General features: G+C 44.8%; 1 protein-coding gene across 3 annotated transcripts; it reads left to right on the plus strand.

The window, feature by feature from the left end:
- The first annotated feature begins 542 nt into the window (after positions 1-542).
- Positions 543-21,072, plus strand: LOC122568475 (serine/threonine-protein kinase 32A). 3 transcript variants are annotated; one of them, XM_043728242.1, is made up of 10 exons: positions 550-968; positions 5,864-6,963; positions 8,067-8,122; positions 9,227-9,395; positions 9,831-10,028; positions 16,060-16,149; positions 16,336-16,502; positions 16,866-17,146; positions 18,746-18,958; positions 19,817-21,072. In XM_043728242.1, the coding sequence occupies exons 2-10, from the start codon at positions 6,915-6,917 to the stop codon at positions 19,980-19,982; spliced, it is 1,389 nt and encodes a 462-aa protein (XP_043584177.1). In that variant the 5' UTR covers positions 550-968; positions 5,864-6,914; the 3' UTR covers positions 19,983-21,072. The 3 variants fall into 3 exon arrangements, with proteins under 3 accessions (XP_043584184.1, XP_043584169.1, XP_043584177.1); XM_043728249.1 differs by lacking the exons at positions 8,067-8,122; positions 19,817-21,072 and adding an exon at positions 19,329-19,790 and having other exon boundaries at positions 543-968; XM_043728234.1 differs by lacking the exon at positions 8,067-8,122 and having other exon boundaries at positions 548-968.
- The last annotated feature ends 141 nt before the right edge of the window (positions 21,073-21,213 follow it).

Consider the following 21,213-nt stretch of genomic DNA (forward strand, 5'->3'; position numbering starts at 1 on the left):
CTTTGGACTCATCTATCAAGTCGCCGAGCAAAAACATATAGATTCGTTTAAAAAGACGGAAAGGTGACCCCGTAACGAGGAAATACCTGCACCCACGAAGGGATCGTTATCTATCACTCGCAAAAGACCCCGTTTTTTTCATAAAACAAAGCTCAACCTTATACAGGCTATCGTCTATATAAAACTATGATCTACTCTTGCCGAAGAGCCTGTAGCTGTCTCTCTCTCAATATCCCTCGTTATATTTCTCGCGGTACATCAAAGGACCCCTTGAACAATCTCGCCAAATCACCCTTTCATTGTTCCCGTGCACACGACAATTTCCACCAATTTCCATCGATCAATTACCCACGGATTCTATCTACGATACCACGACTATACGGATATGATACGCGCGAGAGGACGCGCCGCACCGCGCCGCACCGCGCCGCCGAAACACGCACAGCACGCGCGAAACGCAGCCACGAAGGCGGCGTCTCGGCGCAGACGCCGCAGTAGATTCGCGTACTCGAGCGTCGTTCCGTTGAACCGTCTAGGAACATCGGCACTCGTGCGGCGACCGCGACCGCGACCGCGACCGCGACCGCGATCGCCACCGTCACGATTTTACGGACCTTGGCGATTTTTTCACGCGCCGTTCCGCTATCGATCGTTGCCTCGATCCTCCTCGTCGTCGTCGTCGTGGTTCGGCTCCCTCCTTGTCTACGATGATCCATCGCGCGCGACCGGCTCACGAAGGAACCACGCTCGATCGTCAGCGCGCGATTTTCTACGCTGCCACGAAGAATCAGCCGCAAAAGTCATCTTGTGCAAGCCACCGCTGACACACCGTTCTTCTGGTTGCTCGTTTCGTTCGAGTCAGCCTCGACAGCTGTCTCGGATGCCTCTTTGGTACGGAAAAAAGAGTCGTTCCGCAGGAAGATGTCGGTGAATCTGTTTCTCACGATCAAGAAATCCTAGACGAGTCAGTGAGTGAACGTTATTTCCATTTGTCGTTTCTTTCGCTTCGATCGTAGGATTCGGGCATGCTGCTGGCAGAAACGAATGCCGTTGATACTCGTAACGCGGTTCGGACACGTACGAAAGTCGCGCAAGGAAAGTTTAACGGCTAAACATAGCCGATCGAACGAATACGCGTCGATAACGAATTAAGTTGAAAACTTGATGCTGGAATCGCGCGATCAAAGTTCGAATCGACGTTCCGCGCGTTACAGAATCGACGGTGGTCGATTGTCGATGGAATCCGATTAGATCTATTTGTTTTGGCAAATTTATTCGATTGGAATCGGTACATTTTACCTCGTGGATACGTTTCGTTTCTATTCTCATTCTATTCGCGAAGTCGAGTCGAATCATTCCGCTCGATTATTCCGTCGCGTCTCGAACAAACTCGAAAATTATTCATTTCATTTTGCGCTCTCGCGTTTCCTATCGTCTTAAATTCACGTTCGCTGAACGGTTCGTTTAGCAGCAACTTGCCAAGAAAACGGGATCGATCCACGTTCGTATCGATTCCTTTCCTCCTTGTCGAACATGATCGATCGGTATCGTCCCATCGTTTCTCGCGAATATATTTACACGATATTATCATAATATTGTCGCACAGATAATTACGCGCTATTCGAACGTTTTCATTATGTTTTCATCGTTACACCACGTTATTACACGTTGTCTCGTTTACGGCGTAACATCGTTCCGTATTTGGCGTATCATGGCGCATCCAGGTGGATGCAAAGGGAAAGGATATTAGCAGCGAAACAAGGTTCGCGCGATACTTCATAAAAAATACTCGCCAACGTATTCTCCAGGGAATGAGACGAGTTGACCGTTCAATGGCATTAAAGAGCATCTTGGTTCTTTTTGTATCGCGTGATGATAAAACGAGGAACGGCACGAAGACCGGTTGAAGGAAAAAAAAAAAAGAAATACGTATACGAGTCGGAGATTTTACGTCGGTATGAACGTAAATAACCGTCGTTGCTTTAATAGCAGCACGTAGGAAAAAAGGTTCGAACGTATATCTCGCATTCCTCGCATAAAAAGGGACACGCACGAACGCGCGACCATGCGAAAAGAAGGAAAGCGGGAAAAAAACAGAAAATCTAGGCACCGCGGAATAAAAACGAATCGGCAACAATTTTTTTTTTCCACATTGGCCACGATGCTTTCGACGTGCAGGATTTTCAAAAATCTCGCCCGTTCGAGAAAGTGTACGAGCCAGAAAAAAAGAATTCCATTCTATCGCATCCGCGTAACTATATTCCGTACCATATTGCGAGTGGACGAACGAAAATAAACGATTAATTACCGCGCTGATGGAACGAAACGCGATAATTGCGAGTAATATTCGATATTTCGAAAGAATAGAACGAATTGGAAATGCGGAAGGATAATCGTTATAAATAACGCGAACGAGGCTGTAACGATCGCATTAAACAACAACGATTCAGTGACCAGACCGGAAATAAAACGATATACCTGTTACTCTGAAAGGACGAACGTCGGAAAAGAAAGAAATTCGCCTGTCAAACGTTGTCGCAGGATCCTTGGATCGTGCGTGAAAACCGCGAGTACGGACGATAGCCGCTTAGAAGGGTAAATTAGAGAAAAGAGAAAATGGTACGTAACTATGTGGTGCCATTCCTTGTTTAACTATGCTTAACTATGCTACAATCGTTTCTCGGTATTTATACGGCTATTTTTAGAAAGAGGAGGAAGAAAACTACGAAAATTCGAAAAGGCTAGTACCGCGCTTCGCGAGATGAAATTGATTTTGCTGGCTTCCGAGCCCGGCGAAGCTCAAAAGTGACTGTAACGTGGAAACGGGGTCAGACCTAACCCTCTTTTTTCGCCGTCTTTTTGTCTTGAGGTCGCTTTTCGAACGATATGCACCGAGTACGGTACGCGATCGTCGGCATTAGCACGACTAACGTCGCGTTCGTTAGCCGTACGAACGAATTGCCAGTCTGCACTTCCGGCGCCGCGAGACCCGTTCGTCCCGCTTACGATACGACGCGCTTCCTTCGGCTACCCCTTTCGCTCTCTGTTCGTTTCCCTTCGTTTCTGATTCGCGAGAATACGTTTGGCGAATAAACGAGGACGAAAGGCAGCGAGAAGACGTCGCTTCGCAAAAACGCGTTTAGATAGCCGCGCGAAGATAGCGCGGAGGCTTTTTACGAGACACCGCGAGAGAGGGTCGTTGATCGTCGGTCGATCAGATCAACGCTGGTATCTCTTAGAATTGGGAGAAAGTCGACATGTATGTAGAAAATATGTGATCGAAACGAAGCTGTATCCGTTATATTTGAAAAAATTTCCATGACGAATTAAAGAGCTCCGACAGTTTCGATATTAATTGCTTGTATCTGGTGGAATCGCAATCACACGCATCTATCGATCAACCGTAAACAAGCGGAGCGTTTAATTAGATAATAGAATGGCATGGACAGTTACACGCGTTTTCACCGTTGGTCTGTCTTCGTACCGCAACTTGCTCGTGAATAGATGAGAAACAGGCGGGACAAAGGGTAAAACTAGGACGATCGTGAATTGACAACTGCCGTTTACGTTCTGCGATATCCTGTAAATTATCCAGCCGTCAGACATTTCGTCGACGCTCGTTATAATCCTGTGGCAGAAATAACGCGGCAATTGATCGGAGGACGCGAGTTTTCTGAAGAAACAAAGCCCTCGAACAACGGTTAAATATCAAACAACGTCAACGCGCATCGTGCTTATACGTAATTCATGAAAAATATAGCCTGATCGCTTTCACGTACGATTCGCGATGGATTTCCTCCATTTGAAAGATCATACAATTTTTGTCAATGTCTCTTCCGTTCGTACGCGAAACGTTACGTGGGTCGCATGTCGTGAAACGTCTTCTCGAGTAAAAAGACTCGTTCGACATCGTCCAACGACGAGATCTACGATACACGGTGGTCATCCAAAGAAAAGTTCGCGATAAGAAATAATAACGTTGGTGCTTTTTCCCTGTTCCATCAATCTCCGGTTTATTACGATCTCGAGGAAACACGTTTCACCGTCGAGGAAACGACGAAAAAGAAAAAGAATAACGTAGATGCGCGTCGCATGTCGAAGGACCGTAATATACCGCGGTCGATAAATTTTTATTTGCCGGAACAATGAACAATGAATCTGAAGCGCGAAGGGAACAAACTCGTTCTGGAACGAAAGGACGAAAGGAATTGCATCGATTCGACGTGTCATAACGTCGGGAACCGTGACAGCGTTTCGTGGTTACATCGATTCCCTCGAAGGAATGTAAACGTTGCCGTCCAAAATCGTCGTATAAATCGATGATTCAACGGAAATCTTCGTTTCTTCGTGTATTCAGCGACGCCGTTGGAACTCAGTTCCGTTAACATCGGTAGAATAATTGGACCCTGGAGTGGAAAAACAGGGGGGAATAAATAAAAGTCGAAGAAGAAAGCGAAGCAAGAGGGTAAATCGGCTGGAAATCAAAGTTTTCGATAATTGGCCAATTATCAAAAATTTCAATCGATCAAAGCGAGGATACACGGATCGTTTTCTCGGTAAGAAAGAAATAATTAGCGCAAAGATGCTACGATTCTTCCGTTGGATCAAAGCAGAAGAAAGGAAAGCTTTATTTCGTACTTGCCAGAGTTGCTAGAGTTGGGTATTAACGTTGACCGCGTAGCCTAGGTGAAAGGAGTTTGAGATACGTTCGGTGTCCGGTATCGAGTGGTTTCTTTCAAAAAGACAAGCAACAAAAGAACGTTAAAAGGATACGAGAAAGGGATGGTTTTTGCGGTAGGGGAAAGTTACGTACGAGTGGAAAGTTACAGCTTCTGCGAATCAGTGGCAGACCTGCATCAGCTGAAAACAGTCGGGACAAAGCATTCGTCATATCAACGATATTGCCTATTATCTCGAGCGTTTCGTTTCAATGCTGTTACTAAACAACATGTAAGCCGTAACTTGGTGCTAAGAAATGTTGGCCAACAATTTCTATGCGAACAAAGACTGTGATCCAATTTAAGATGGGATCCGAGTTAGGGAACTTTCCCCTATGTCCTTGGAAATCTCCCTTTGAATTTCATGATACACTGACACACGGAAGTTCCGTTAGTCTGTTGCTTCGCTGCCGCGAGAAACAAAGAAGAGAAGAAACAGTAGTTTGTCAAACGAAAATTAAGGCAGTATGCAAATGACGTATACTCGTCCTTTCGTCCCTTTCGCTCCGGTTGAACCGAGTAATCGCGTTTACGACGCTTCCTCTTTTTACTAGAAAACTCGGAAAAATTGTGCGAGCTTCTACCTAAGACATAACCAAGGATATTCGTCGGAATGTTCTTCGATTCGTCTTGTTCGTTCGTCCACTATACCGCGATAAAAACGACGCGAATTAATAAGATTTTGCAAAAGCAGCGCGTTCCAACCGCCAGAAAGGCGGAAAATTCCCGTTGTTTGTGAAATTTTGTCCGTATTACGAGATTTCGCGATCCTTTATTCGCAGGGGATTTCTCTCGAACCAGCATGGTTCGTTCGCTTATTTTCCAAGCATCAAAGGGTCGTAATAAACGAAATTCAGCTTCCGAATTCACGTCGCTTTTAAGCGCAATCGTCATTTCTCGCGATCCCTCACACTCGCGCGCTTTATTATTCGTCGGTCGTTAGGAAAAGGTAGGCTGGAATTGGCGAAAAAGTCGCCAAAGAACGATAATTCGAACGATTTCCAGTTGGAAACGCCCAGTTCTCTCGCGCAAAGATCAATAAAATCGCCATTTTCATTCTGCGAATCCGCAAATTACCGATTACTTGGCCGATTAACCGGTTTCCACGGAATCTTTCCCACCGATAAACGTCTACTCGCTTGCAGGCCACCATCCACGCACGAACCGTCGACCGTCATCACGGAACAGCCATCGCGCTTCCGCCGCTTGTTATTCCGTGAATTAACGGCAGGTCACCGTTAATTAATCGACGTATCGGCGCAGCAGCAACTAACGCCACAGCCTTTATCGCTTGGATCGGTCGATCGATCGCCCAAGATTTCTCGACAAATCCCTTCCAGACCACCAAGCAGAAATTGCGAAATCTCGAACGGAAAGTCCGAAGTGGAGGCAGTTAGCGATAAAAGGGTCCAAAGACGAATATATACGCATTAGGAGGGACGAGGACGGAACGGCGACAGACAAATCAAAGCGGAGGAAGCAGTGGAAGAGCGCGAAATCGAGGGAAGTAGGGTTCGAAAATCGAGCAAGAAGTTTCGCAAAGTGTCTAAACTCGGCGAAATTGGACGCAAAACGACGACGAACCGGCAGAGGCAGGTAACGGGATAGGAAGTTTGAGAAGCGACGTTGAAAGGGTCGTCAGAGCGGTGACGTATTTCAGCGACGTGGCTGTGTATCCAACGAACTCGAAGGGTAGAGGAGAGGAGGGGAGGAATAAAAGGCGAACGTCGAAAAGCGACGATATCGAATCGTAGGAAAAGCGCAACGGTAGTGAAAAAAAGTAAACAGCCCTGTGCGGGGGAGTGAAAGCCGTGAAAGCCGAGTGGAGGAAACAAGGTGACGAGTTAAGAGCAACGAAAGAATCTCGACGGAGAGAAACGACCTTCGGGCTAGAGATCTAATAACAGGGAGACAGTAGGCTGGAGGGAATACGAAGAAAAAGAAACAAGATTAAGTGGTTGGGGCAGCGAAACGACGATAAGGGGGCGGCGGCAGAGGCGGAGGAGCGAATAAAGACGAGAAATCGACGGTAGAAAAAAGAAGACGTTCGATCAAATGAATAACCGAGCCGTGAGTGGGTGGAAGCATGAGAATTCTAAGTGGATGTCTTTTCTCGGCCCGATCAAAGTATCCGGCTACACGTTACACAGGCCACCGGCACTCGCGTCACGTATCCAGATCCACTGAGGGGCAAAAATGGGTGCCAACCAGTCGACACGGAACGAGCCTACTCCTGGGGAAGAAGGTAAGTCTTTAACCTTGTCCGTTGAACGTGCGTTTATCGTTAACTACGCAGCAAAAGATCGTCGACATAACGGATAAAGGTCGAATATTTATCGAGATACTACTTGCAGAGTTCGCGATAACGCGTTCTATCGACGTTTCCGATTCCGCCAGGGCAGAGACTCAACGAAACTGTTACGTTCGATCGAATTGATTTGAATTAAATTGTTAAACTTTGCCACGCGTCGAGAAATCTCTCCTTCGTTCGATTTGATATTCCTAATAACCGTTATATCGTCGCGCTTGCGACGTTTCGCAACGAACGGAAACCATGCGGTCGTATGACACGCACACGCGCGCGAGATGTGGGCGAAAAAGGCAACTTGCTCTGGGAGCAAGGTCTCCGGAGAGAAATAAAAAGGTCGGAAAATAGACTTCGTCTTTGTGTTTTAATTAGTGAAATTAAAAAAAGAAATCACGCTAGATTCGCGAGTTTAACATGGAACAGCCCCGTTAAAGAACAGTTTTATTAAAACCACCGTCTGCTTTTTAAGCTTCTTGGCATCTAAAATCACTCTGAACGAATTTTCAAAGACGACTGCCTCCACAGATCTAATTAACGGAACTAGGAAAACGAAGAAAGTCGTTTTGCCATCGAAAGCGATACGCTAATTGCGTCTGGTACGTCGGATGTCGACCATCTACTTAGCATTTAGGCATTCGATCGTTGGCGTGTCGGCGACGCAGAAGGTCGAAAGTTGTTCAAATTTCTCCCGTCACCGGATATTTAGCCGGGAAACGACAGATAACAGGATACGCCGACACGATTTTAGGAGGAGGCAGTCGCTACATCAACGACTATAAACTTCCTGTGACGGTTTTTCGCCTAGTTTACACAGCCACCGCAAGTTCCGGCGCGCGTGTGCGCAACTTTTCGCTCCATCGGTCCTTTGTGAACAACCATCGCTTTGTACTACGATGCTCTGCGTACGTTGTAAACGTTCGATACGATTCGCCGGTTCTATCGATGAAACGAGATTTCGTGCAACCGTTTCGTTCGTTCCTTTTTCTTCGAGCACAGGATACGGTCTTTTATTATTAATTCTACGCCGTTTCTCGTTTCAGTGAACTTCGATCACTTTCAGATCCTACGAGCCATCGGGAAAGGAAGCTTCGGAAAGGTACGAGAGACGAACATTGCTCTGACTAAAGTTATTGGCACGCCTCTAGCACGATGGGTTCGTTCCTTTTCTCCCGAATCGTAAAAGTCCGTGTTTGTTCACGGAATCCACAATTCCGAAATCATCCCCTCGAATAATCGAATTAACGCAGAGGTAACAACACCGGATAACAACACCGCTATGATACTTGCATCGGTTACCGAGCCGATATCGCATTAATATATATCGTTCAACTTGTATCGTTATTTGAAATTCGGCCGTTTAAATTTCAATGTACGTATCGAAATTTTCACGTTGAAATTTGCCGAACGAAAATATTTCGATGCGAATAAATTTTCGTTAAAAATGTTATACCTGTGCGTACACGCGTAAATCGGACCCGATCGCTGGAAAAATACAATGCACTTGATCTGCGCACGAGATAACGCTCTTCCCGTCCCCCCCCCCACCCACCCCCACCCGGGCTATCTTATATCCATGCCAATTATACGGTAAAATTCTATTCATCCGAATTCCATTTATCGGAGAAAAATTTCGACAAACGCTCGATTATGTAAACGAACTTCTGCCGACCGAATCGCAAGTTTGGATAAGTAGATTCGTTATCCGAACCGAGAAATCGAGTCAACGAACTCGCGTTACACGAATCAGTTGTCTCCGACAGATTTAGATAAATAGAGTTGTAGCGCAACTGCCCGTAAACGTCTCTTCCTCTCATAATTTATCGTCGCTTACATCCACTATGCGCCACAATACGTTTGTCATTGAATCGCGTTACGATGAATCAGCATTGCAAACTGCACCTACTTCCATGTTTCCCTATCGACCGCGAAATTTCGCCCGCGAAAACGTCTCTACCCTACTACGCTCTTACGCTTCGCGGGGACCGTTCGCGATAAGGAAGCGTCGTCGTAATTCGTCGACGATACGTTCTCAACTGCAACAAAATTTCCACCCTCCGTTGATGTCGCTTCTCTTTCTCCTAAAAATATCCACCCTATTCCAATTAACGCGCGCTTTATCGTCTAACGCAACAATCGGCCGGGAAGCGGCCTCGTAATTCATCGCTCATCCGGTAACGAGCAATTAATTATTCCTTAATAGGTGTGCATAGTGCAGAAACGAGATCGTACTGGAAACATGTACGCGATGAAGTACGTGCACAAGGGTGAGTGCGCGATGCGAGGTGCGTTGAAGAACGTCGCACGGGAAGTGGAGATCCTCTCGCAGCTGGAACACCCCTGTTTGGTGAACCTGTGGTTCAGCTTTCAAGGTAAGCCGATCGTCTATCTGTCTCTCGAACACCGTGAACGTCCTTCTATCGTTAATATCGATTTTCCCACGACGAACGGTACTAAGGGCATTAGGCGAACTAACTCGATCGACGATCTTTCTCCCTTGGTTTCCGCTTGCTTCACGCCTGTTTTCCTTGCTTCCGCTATTAACCACGAAATTCCGTTATTAACCAGAAAATCACGGTTAAGAGGACGCAAGTACGACGGTTAAGGGGATAATTTATGGAAGGTCTCCGAGTTTCTTTCATCGCGTCGTTTTATCGAGATTGAATTTTCCCTGGTCAATTATATTATCTCCTACGTAGACGACAATCGAGCTAAAAAAATCCGTTACGAATAATTGCTCCGATAAAAATGTTAATTGGCGTAATAGAGAAGGTGAAAGAGAAAACTCGCTCTTTTCTTTGTTCCAGACGAGGAAGACTTGTTCATGGTCTCCGATCTACTGCTCGGCGGCGATCTCAGGTATCACATCCAGCAAGAGGTCGTCTTCACCGAGGAAAGCATAGTGCTTTTCGTTGCCGAGATCGCTCTGGCCCTCGATTATTTGCAGAGTCACAAAATCGTACATCGCGACATAAAACCCGATAACATTCTGTTGGACGAAGAAGGTACGTGGCAACCGTCGTGTAAAAGGCATAGCCGGGTCCCCCAGGTTTCCTTTGCACGAACCTCGACGAACCCCGACGGATCGCCTCTCTGTTCCGTACATCTGCCGTTGGCTGCGCCAAATAATTCAGCGATTCGCTGCGGGATCCTTCGCCTCTTGAAAGAGGGAATCTCGCGTAAAGTCGCGAGAAACGTTGAACGCAGGAACCAACGAGAAGCCAACCGATTTACGAGTATCGCTTGTCGAGGGGCTGACTATTTCGCTTCCCTCCTTCTTCGCAGGAATCGCGGCAATTTGCAAAATAGGAACGATATCGTTTCCACGCTTTAATCCCCTTTTAACAACGGACAATTTAAAAATTGCCGGCAAGCCGGGAACGGTTTAATAGGGCGTCGATCGCTTTTAAGGGAAATTTCACAGAGTGCTCTAATTCTACCTAGGTCACCGAATTAGGACCACTCAAAATTTCCAACGTTCCTCGATTTTTTTTTTTTTTTTTTTAATAAAATTGAAAGGTGCGAGCGAACACTATACACGCAAGGGTAAAGTTTATTAATTACACGTGCCGTAATACGTACGTACAATTTTTGCATCCGCGTCCTCGCTCAATGATCGGCAGCTGTATTCGATGATTTATCGTTGAACCTTGAACCAGCCAGATCGAATCGAAGCGAGTCGTGACCGAATTTAATCAATTTCAAGCACGCGAAAGTCCATTCTTTTCCTCCCGATCGAGTCAATAGCGAATGTTGGTCGTTCGCCACGTAAATTACACGGAATTCCGAAACTATCGTATTATCGACTGACGTAGGGTTTATTGTTAAAACGACGGCCACGCCCGCAAACCGATCAAATCACGTTCCCGAGATAACACGAATTGCATTATGCTCGTTCTACTCCTACAGACTACAAATACGTTGCTCTGTGTGCAAATTTCCCGATACGTACTTAAACCGCGACCAACGGGCTTTCTACCGATTTAACGTGTCCACGGGCTATTAACCGACAAGGAATTATTGCGCAACACGGGATACGCGATATCAAGGGACTGAAGAATTTAGCCTATGACCGAAAATTAGGATGTATCGTTGGCATTCGTTAACTTTCCTAACGATCGCGAGCACGAAACGAACACAAACGAAGAAACGTAACGTAGAAAGATAATGCTTTATTTACGTTCGTCGAGATCTCGTGGTCGCGTCAACGAAACTATGTACTTGTCTCGAGATCTAATTGTCTGCGTAATATTTTATAATACCAAGTACCTCTAATCTTTATTACCAGCCTAGACAAGACGACTTTGCAGTATCTCTGCATCTTCGTTTGTTCGTCTTTCCATTGTTCTCGGTATTCGTTTCGGCGAAGCAAAGCTTCGGCACGTGCAAGTTCCTTGCTAAGACATACTAATGAAAAGTAGAAGAAAACTAGGGGCACCGTTCATTTCCAGAAGAAGGAAGAAAAATCGATATAACGGCCGGTACAAAGAACAGATAAGAACAGGGATAGAACCCGATAGCGAGAAAGTTAAGAGCTTACAACGGTAAACAGTGTCGGCGCCGGCAAACTTTGTATATTAGCGTAGTGGAAAATGGCCCGTCCGACGATCCAATTTGTCGCTCGAAATAATTAGATGATCGACTACTCGAATGACTTTGTCGTTCACCGAGGTGTCCAATATCCTTAGAAGCTTCCGTGTATATAACTACGGACGGTGTCTCATCATCGTCGGAATACGCTTTGCGAAACGAATTCGTCGCGTCGACGAACGACGAAAGGCAAACAATTACACGAACCACACGGGATTAACTCCGTCGATCTACTCGCGATTAAGACTGCTAGATTTACTTACGAGCGCCGGGCTTGCGACAAAAATGTCGACACTCGGACATCCGCGCGTGTACACCGCGTTCGTTCCGCACCTTTGTTTAAAGACGAGAGCGTATAACCGCAAAACAGGGCCAAACAACGATTCCTGGCTCGCGGAAGCGCTTACGCGTTTCTTCTCCTCTCTTTTTCGTTGCATTTGCGTTTAACTTTTGAAACTCCTCGAGAGCGAAGATCGTCGAACGATTTCGAATAAAGACACGCGACGCGCGATAACCAGGATGAAAATTCCCGTTGAACATTTCCTGGAACGAGGTGCCGTATACTCAACCGAAGACCCATCCAAAAGAAACCCTGAAAAGAGCGCAAATTTTTTCCTTAAGACCCTCACGTCCTTGGAACGGGATACGAGTTACGTTTCGTACGAACGAAACCGAAATAAAGGGACAAAAATGTGGATGAAAGTTGACTCGAATACACGGCAATTACAAGCGGTAAACGCGGAAACATAGCCACTCTATTTTTAAATAAATCGAAAAGAAAGGGAAGAACGTCGGATTAAGCGAAAAGAATTTGCTACGCTCGAAACGCGGCACCGTGCTTCTTTTTAATTAGCAACGTTTAACGCCACACGTTCGTTGAATATATTCAACGTCGAGTTACCTACAACGCTGACGGTATTCGAAATTCCGTAAATCAAGTCCCAGCATCGTAAGCGAACGTACGCTTCGTTCGCTCATCAACCGAACCGTTTACGCTTGATTTCCACGTTAATCGACGACAAATGCATCGTTCGAACAATCCGTATGTTCGATCGAAGTAAATCGCGAACGTTGGATTGCTTCGTCGATGATTCCGCGGCTGATCGATCGAATTTTCATCGAACTTAGAAAAATTCGCGTGGAAGAAAAGTGTAGCTATAGAAAACGCGCCTGTATGTGTCACCTCTTAGTTGCAAAGAAAACTCGTTTAAAAAAGCCATTCCTTTAAAATGCATGACATAAACGAAAGTCGAGGAACGATTACCTAATGTTTATTGGTACTTAAATTTTCTTCTACAGAGGCGACCATCTTCTAGCATTATAAATGGATATTTAGAAGGGGAAAATTCCATTCTTAAATTCTATACTACAGCATTCTCATTGGTACGTAAAACAGTTTCCAACGAAGAATTCAAATTTTTCAATTTCCCCATTTACAGTGTTTTCTACGAGCATCCTCGAAACGCGCTAAGGCTAACAAATTAGCGTGGAATAAAGACGACTGGCCTGAAGCTTACAACTTACGTATTGAAATCCGAATGATATTTACCCTTAAAAGCGACGTTGGAGATGATTCAGTTCTCAGACAATACCTATAGCTTCGTCTCGGAGATGTTACAGATAAACACAAAGCACCTTGTTAGTTAACTCACCTCGAAGTTCCTTGATCACAACGAACACGTCTACCCTTTCATACGATGATTTCAATGGAAACATAAATCCATGATATTCCACGCTGAGTGAAAGAACCAGCCTCTGTGTGTTTTGATATTTCGTCGTCGACCGACGTGGCACCGAGCCGCGGTACAAAAATCAATAGCATTTACCTCTATAACGCTGCATGATAATGTTCGACTGGACAACTAGTTTATCGTCGATGATTCGGAATTGTGTTTCGTCGTGTTTTGGAATTTCAGCTTCGGTGGAAGAGCGCGATTCGAAATGAAAAGTCTGCGACCGAGCTTCGCCGAACGAACTTCTTCGAACTTGAGGCAACTTTGACATATCTTTAACGATGAATCGTTGATAAAATAACGGAACAAATAGCACGATCGTTTCACGTTAAAACCTTTGATTCTCTGACAACGATGCAACAGCGCTAAATAATTTTAAGAAGAATATCGCATTACCAAGCTTCTATCGTCTTACTTTGACGAGTATCAGACAGTTTTCAAATTCGATGACGATTTCTTTGCACCGAGTTGGCGAATTGCCGATCCTTCGCGAAAATTCGTCTTTTTATTAAACCGTTGACTAATACTTCTTCTTTGATAAACGATAAGGATAAACGAGACAGGAGTTGAACGAGTTGGATGAGACTCGAAAATCAAAGTTTAAAAGCGATTCGCGAAAGAGGGAAACGGTCACGGGATTCTAATAAAGTCTGAAAAGAAGTTGCTCGCACGAAGGTTCGTTTAACCGCGCGGTTAACAAACAAAATATATTTCACGTCTAAATGAACGTTCGGTAGCTTATTCCCCTTTCGGTGGGCAGACAATTTACAAAAACAAAGAAATTAATTAAAATCGTCGTTCTGTTACTGACAATCCGCCGATGATATTCGAAACTCCGAACAACTCGTCGGGATCTGTTCAATTTCGGATTCAACGTCGATATCGTATGCGCTGAAGTTAAACAATCGAGTGGCCTGTACCATAACGATGAATAGATCTTCGATCAGTTAACGTTTGTTCATCGAGTTTCGTCGCAAGAAAGGATTCCCGAGGAAGACACAACGACGGAGAACCGCTTCTGATTTCTCAGCAAAGGTCAAAGAACGCCTACAATAGAGAACCGCATTATATTCCGGTGACGTAGCAGGCCGCAGATCCGGTCATTTTCCTCTCTTTCTCCCTCTTTCTCTCTGTCTATTAGTCGCGGCCACGGACAGGCTGACTCAGCCCATAAATAATTTTACGCTTTCCATTCGACCCCCGAGGCCATGCGCTTCGGAAATTTTACCTTTCACCCTTTGACCGCCCGGTACGACGCCGGAAAAAGAGCCCTGGAACTATCGCGAGAACCTAACTACGCACGTCCCGATAAAGGTTCGAGAGACGAACGATTCAATTTAACGAAGTTCAATTTCGTCACGAGAGGTTTTCTTGTCCACCGGGGAAATTTTCTTCTCCATTATGAAGCAACCCTGTGACTCAGTTTTTCAGGCATCTATCTATCTAGGAATAACCTACGTTAACGCAAAAAGAGAATCAATCTACCTACCTACCTACCTACCTACGCTTTTCGCCACGAACCGGCACTCGAAAAATGCTTTAAAAGAATTTTCAAAGTTGCAAATCCTTCGCCTATAATTTAGTATTAAACATTAAATATTAAATAACGTATGCCTTTTATCGTGATCGAAAGAAATTGTATTTTAAAGTTTCAAGCGATCGTTTCTTCGTTGTTGGCATACCTAGATTTATAATTCAAAGGCCAGGCCAGAAGAACGAAGCGTGCGATGGCGTCGAGTTGAAAACGACTGGTCCAAGGACACTCGTATTCCCCGTAGAAGGGTAACCCTAATTTCCTGCTGCATTTATCCGACAGCTGTTTGTGCCTCGGAATTGCTTCTGCATCATTTAAAATTACCGCAGCCGGGTGTCGACCCGGCTCGCGTTTCATCTCACTCGCGCCATTCCCGCCCCTATTGTCCGTGAAAACGTCCTCTACGTCCGAAGCGCGTTATCCCGCTGCCTTTTAACTCTTTCATTGATCAATGACTGCGCCGGTGAACCAAGCGGTTAAAAATTCTCTGTAGATTGCGTTCTATTCGTTCGCAGAAACGCGAAATTTATCTATTATTCGTCTGTTCGTCTCAGCAATTTCTTCAACTTTGTAAAACCACTAAATTGATTCTTAATCGTAACGTATGATCGTTCGCGTTAACGTTCAAGACAGGAAAAGGAACGGTAAATTGGAAATTGGCGAGAAGGTAAGAAAGAAGATAAAGAGCAAAATTGAGAAAAGGAAGGAAGGGGAGTGAAAGAAAGGAAGAGAAACGAATAGAAAGATGTTAAAAATAGGCGGCAGTCTCAAATGTCTCGTACGCTTTGAACAATATTTTACACATGTTTACTCTGAAACTTCATATTTCTTCTCGTAGGTGGTAAAGCACGAAACTCGGGTAACGTAATAATTCCACGCGTAAAGGGTTCGAGATATTCGACCCTGCAAGCTGGTCCAAGTCACGCATATGGCATCGTTCGCGTCAGATGTCATACGACAGACAACGAATGAACGCCAACGATCTCCGGCTCACCGATTAATCAAATTCGTGCTATTATTGCTCGGCTAATTCGAAGGACTAAAAGGAGAATAATAAAATCGGCCGGGAAAGGGAAGACGACAAAGTAGTGGCGCCACGAGACGATATCGAACGTTGCTCGGTCGCCCGGTCTCTGTTAAATGTAGATGGTGCGATTATAGGTTTATTGTTCTGCTTAGGACACGCGCACGTGACGGACTTCAACATTGCAACGGTATTGGAGGATGGAGAATTGGCTACGTCGATGTCGGGAACAAAACCGTATATAGGTATGAATTGATTATATGTATTCCGGTCGATAGATCGATTCGGTTAATCAAACGTAGTGGAACACGACGATAAATTATTCGTGCCGTGTTCTCTATGAACCCAGAACTACCAAGATAATGATTTTTCCATCGTCGTTATCTCCGTGTCACTTGGATAATATTTCTTCGAACGTTATTCCGAGACAGCTCCGGAAATTTACATGTGTTCCTGCGAGGAATACGGCGTTCTTGGCTACGGGTTTGCCGTAGACTGGTGGAGCCTGGGAATTCTTGCTTGGGAAACCCTCGCAGGAGAACGTCCCTATCCTCTCTGCTCCACTACGACGCACAGAGAGGCTTTGCAGATCCTGCAGGTAAAATTGCCGATAAAATCTTTCCTTCTCTCTACCTCGTCTTTTAATATCCATTCTTTAACGTCGCGAAACATCGTTCTTCCGTTCGTGGTGTTGCGTCTCTTCTCTTCTCAAATTTATACATACGCGAAATAAATCGTACTTTTCGACACTTCTCCGTAAACATCGCCTCGTCTTGAAAGGAGGAAATGTCTGTCAGATTAAAAGTATTCTTTTAAAAACAGACACGTTTGCGAAAACGAATACGTTCGAAAGGAATTAAAAGGAAAAACTTGGAACGTTATTCCGTTGTACGTTAATATTCAAAAAGCTTCTCAGCTCGAGTACACGCGCGCACATTGAAACGAAAGGAACGTTCTTCAGAAGGAGAGACCGACACCCGTCGACTGGAGCTCCGCGATCTGCGAGCTGCTGAACAGGCTGTTAGTCGTGGCACCAGGCGCGCGAATATCGACGCTCAAGGAGCTGAAGCAAGTGAACGCGATGAGGGAACTCGACTTTGACAAAGTGTTGAACAAGCAGATCAAACCCTCGTTCACGCCGCCGAAAGATCACCTGAACTGCGATCCGACGTTCGAACTGGAGGAGATGATCATCGAGACGAAGCCGTTGCACAAGAAGAAGAAGCGTCTGGCGAAACAAAGGTAAGCGTGTCGCAAAGAAGATGAAGAGGTTGATCGTCAGATTCTAGTCGATGTCGCGTGATCATGCCCCTTGCTAAAAGGAAATTAACTTCAGAAATATCGGTCAGAGTGTCCCTTACTGCGTTCCGATATTCATCTTTTTCTATTGGAAATCGATCATTTTCAGAGCAGATCCCTCGCGTTAATATTTATTTTGGTAATGGTAACGACGGTTCTCGCAAAACTCTATTAGAATGATAGTATTAATGCCCCGTAGTAATGTTGCTAATGGTAGTAATAGTGGTAATCGAAATAATAATCCCTCATAACCACATTGATCGTTCACAAATCCATTTCCAGTTTCACTCTGAAATCTCTTTCCCGGCTGTAATTACGATTGTAATTCGCTGGAACAAAATTCGCTCGAAACGAAACAAATGAACGAGTGCGGCATTCTTAGATTCGTTCCACGTTATCGTATCGGCTCGTTCACGATTCGATCGAATTAATTATTGTCCCATGGTTTCGATCGTATCGTTACGAGCAATACGACGAGTAACGCCCCCACCCTCGGATCCATCGCATCCCGGCAACGATTCTTGAAACGAAATATTTTACTGAAGCGAGATCGAACCGGTATGTATCCCTCCGAACCGGGTGCGAAACTGAACCGGTAGCGTGAACGCGTTTCTCCACTTACCGTCCACCGTTACGTATTGTTTATTTACAATCCGCGATTTTTCCCAGTGTTGTTCAACGCACAGTAGTAAGCCAAACAGCGATTCGAAGCGATAAAAAGTTATTTTTTAGTCGCTTTTGGCCAATACGCTTACTTATCTTTACAGCTGTGTTGAATTTGTCAGAAATAACTGACCGTACGTGTTCACACGTGTGTCGGTGAGTGTCAGATTTCCGGTTTCCGGTCACGGTCCGATCGCGCGGTCCAACAAACACGAGTATTGGCCGAAAGTGTAACGTATACAAATAAAATAATACATAGCAGTACGTAACAATGTATAGCAAGACGCGATAGTGAGCGATAGAGAGCCAGTCAACTTGCCCCTGTGCGCTGTGCCCCCAATTTACGCACAGTACGTACTTTTCTGTACAAAATTCACGATACGCTAGATGATTTGTATCGCCATTTATCGCGACAAGCAGAAACGTTAAACGCGAAATGGTATCTCTTTCATAGATGAATGGTATTTCATTTAATAATCTGCGGTGATTTAGAAATTTAGGCAAACTGAAAATCAAGTGACAGGAAACGACCAAAAAATTATCTTTTATTAGCTAGAATCGCCATTTGTACCACAGCGACGACGTGATGAAAAAATCTGTTTCTGAAAAATCTGAACCGTTTGACGATAAACTCATAATCGGACGGATCCGAACAAGTTGGATCTCGCTGGAGTAAAATAATTTTCCCAAGGATCGTTGGTGGGACGGGATCGGTCCGAATGTGAATGCCTATAATCGAACGAACGTGATCATAGTTTGAGCGAACCGAGAACAGACCGAATATGATAACACAGGCCTTAGCGTTCGATCGCATCGACGACTTTCCAGTTGACAAATGGACCAGCAGATTGTTTGTGATTTCTGACATTTCGTGCACAGATCTCTGAAAGTCGATCATCTCCCCGAGGACACGGCGATCGGGCACGCGGAAGGCGCCGGACCGAGCGTCGATTTCAGACGATTGGCATTCATCCCGGAGTACCGAGTGTATAATCGGGAACGCGAGATGGAGAGGCAGGAGAGGGAAAGGAAGGAGAAACAGTGGGAGGAGGATTTGAACACTGCCATGAAGGGTGCCGAAGAGAGACTGAAGTGAGTTAAGCCGCCCGTCTAATTACCGCTCTATTCCGTCGCGATTGTCCTTTCTTTTTACTCTCCTAAGAGGCGAAGGATGGAGGTAATTCCGAGGTAGTTAGGAGAGAATTTAATAAGAGGGATAAATGGGGTTTTGTGATTGAAGATGATGGCTCGTGTAAGCCGCGGAGAGAAATAATCGCGTGGCAGAAAGATGAATTGTAACGTACACGTGGACGAGTATTAATTTTCGTTTATCGATTGAAACGGAAAAGAATGCGAGATTAGATGTCGAAAGGTATTATTACTTTTCCACGTTCCCTTCGTAATACAATATAAGAAAGACTAACAGCGAATAATTCGTTGCGAAATTCTGCTTTTTTTATAGCCTCAAGTTTTATAATTTCGCTGTGTGTCGATGAAGAGAATGGTACATTTTGAATTAGCCACCGTGATCAGGCAGCTCGACTCCCGCACAATGTTACCGAATAAACGATCGATGCTTCTGGCAATCTTTGCAAATTTAAAGTCGACATAGGAGTGAAATCCATCGATCGGAAACAGCCTACACCTGCCTGTACCTCGGAAGTTTCGATTTCGCTTTCTACGATACATTTGGAACGTAGCCAGCTGCGAAAGGAGCGAAGCTTTCTGGTGTACAGAGCTCGAACCGTTCGGCCGATATGCTTTTCAATTTCGCGACACAAAAGCTGCTTTCCCTTTGTTTTTAGAATTACAAGAATCGTAACTTGGAAATCTGAAGAATTGTCCCTCTTATTCGGGTAAAATTAAGCGACGCTCCTTTCGCCGTGTTAACATTTGTATCTTTTCGTATTTGTAATTACTCGAAGGACGACTTTCATTCGATAATTATAGGACGAAACAACAGCCGGTGCATCGACCCGGAAACCGACTGAGCGTCTCCACAACCAGCGTAAAGACACGCATAAACGCATCCCCTAGGCAAGGAAGACGCGCCAGCACCGCAACATCGTCGGATATCGACTACATCGATGCGAGTCCCGAACCTTCCACGTCGTAAATTTCTCCTGAGCAATCTGTTGTGCACGAAAAATAAACGCCGACGCGTATTCTCGGCAAGAACATTCTGAGACAAAGTGACGGTCGTTGGAAATCACATTCAGTCACCGATTTTTAGCGTATCGAGAAGAATTTGAAAAGTTCTCGATCGTGGTAAATCGATCTAGTCGTCCGAACGATGGATTTCTTCGGTTTGACGACTGGTTAGAAAGTAACGTGATAATCAATAAGAGTAAGATGATCGCAGATCCAACTTTTCGTCGTACTTTCGTTTCGTTTTAATCTTCGTAGAGGAAATGATATACTCGAAGTTTATGAAAATATATAGAAAAGAATTACAAAGAAATCAACGTTTCTCTGCAGATAAGATTTCTTTTTCGGAAAAAATTAACTCGTACCTCGAACGATTGATCTCACGCCTCTTCTTCGTCTCTCATAAGGAAAAGCGTATCGTTTATTTTTGTAAAGAACGAAAGGAGAAACACTCCCGACCAAAAGTAAAGCCTTTCAAGGACCATTATGCCAAACCGAAAACTTAGTGCAAAGATATAAAAGGAGGTACTGGGCACATGGTCTTTCCTCTTCCTCGAACTCGCCACCTTTCCTTGGAAAGGGACAAATTTCGAGCAAACGCACGGTCCAAGAAATAATCGGAACAATCTTCTGTACGACTCGCACCTCGTTTTAATCCATAGTTTGTACCTACGTGCTGTTTAACCTCCTTCTTAGAGAGTTACGCAAGTTCGTGTAGTCTCGATTCCCATAAATTTTACAACGTTAAATGAAATTTACATCGTAAGATCGTAGCGATATACATACGAAGACTCGTATCGTTCGAATATTTTAGCAAATTACGATTAACGTTACGAGGATCACGCGTCGTTTCTCGATTCATATCCTTGTCCAATGATACATACCTGCCACCATTTCGCGTATACCTCGTGTCTTGTATAATAACAGATCAACGATCGCTCCTCTGATAATCAACCGACGAACACCAAGAACAATGTAATTTTATAAATAGCCGTTAAGAAAGAATCCTACGCTGTAACGTGAAATTAAACGATGATTAAACGATCGAACCACTCGAATCTTGTCTATCCCTGTTTTCTCGACATCGTGTATCGATTATACAATCGCGACCAGCGAAAATATTTGTCTCTTTGTGAAACGATCAAACGAGGAAATACGATCGCTTCTCTTGGTCCGCGATCTCTCATCGCACAGGGTAC

This window comes from Bombus pyrosoma, linkage group LG1 (assembly GCF_014825855.1).
Source record: "Bombus pyrosoma isolate SC7728 linkage group LG1, ASM1482585v1, whole genome shotgun sequence".
NCBI classification, from domain to species: Eukaryota; Metazoa; Arthropoda; class Insecta; order Hymenoptera; family Apidae; genus Bombus; species Bombus pyrosoma.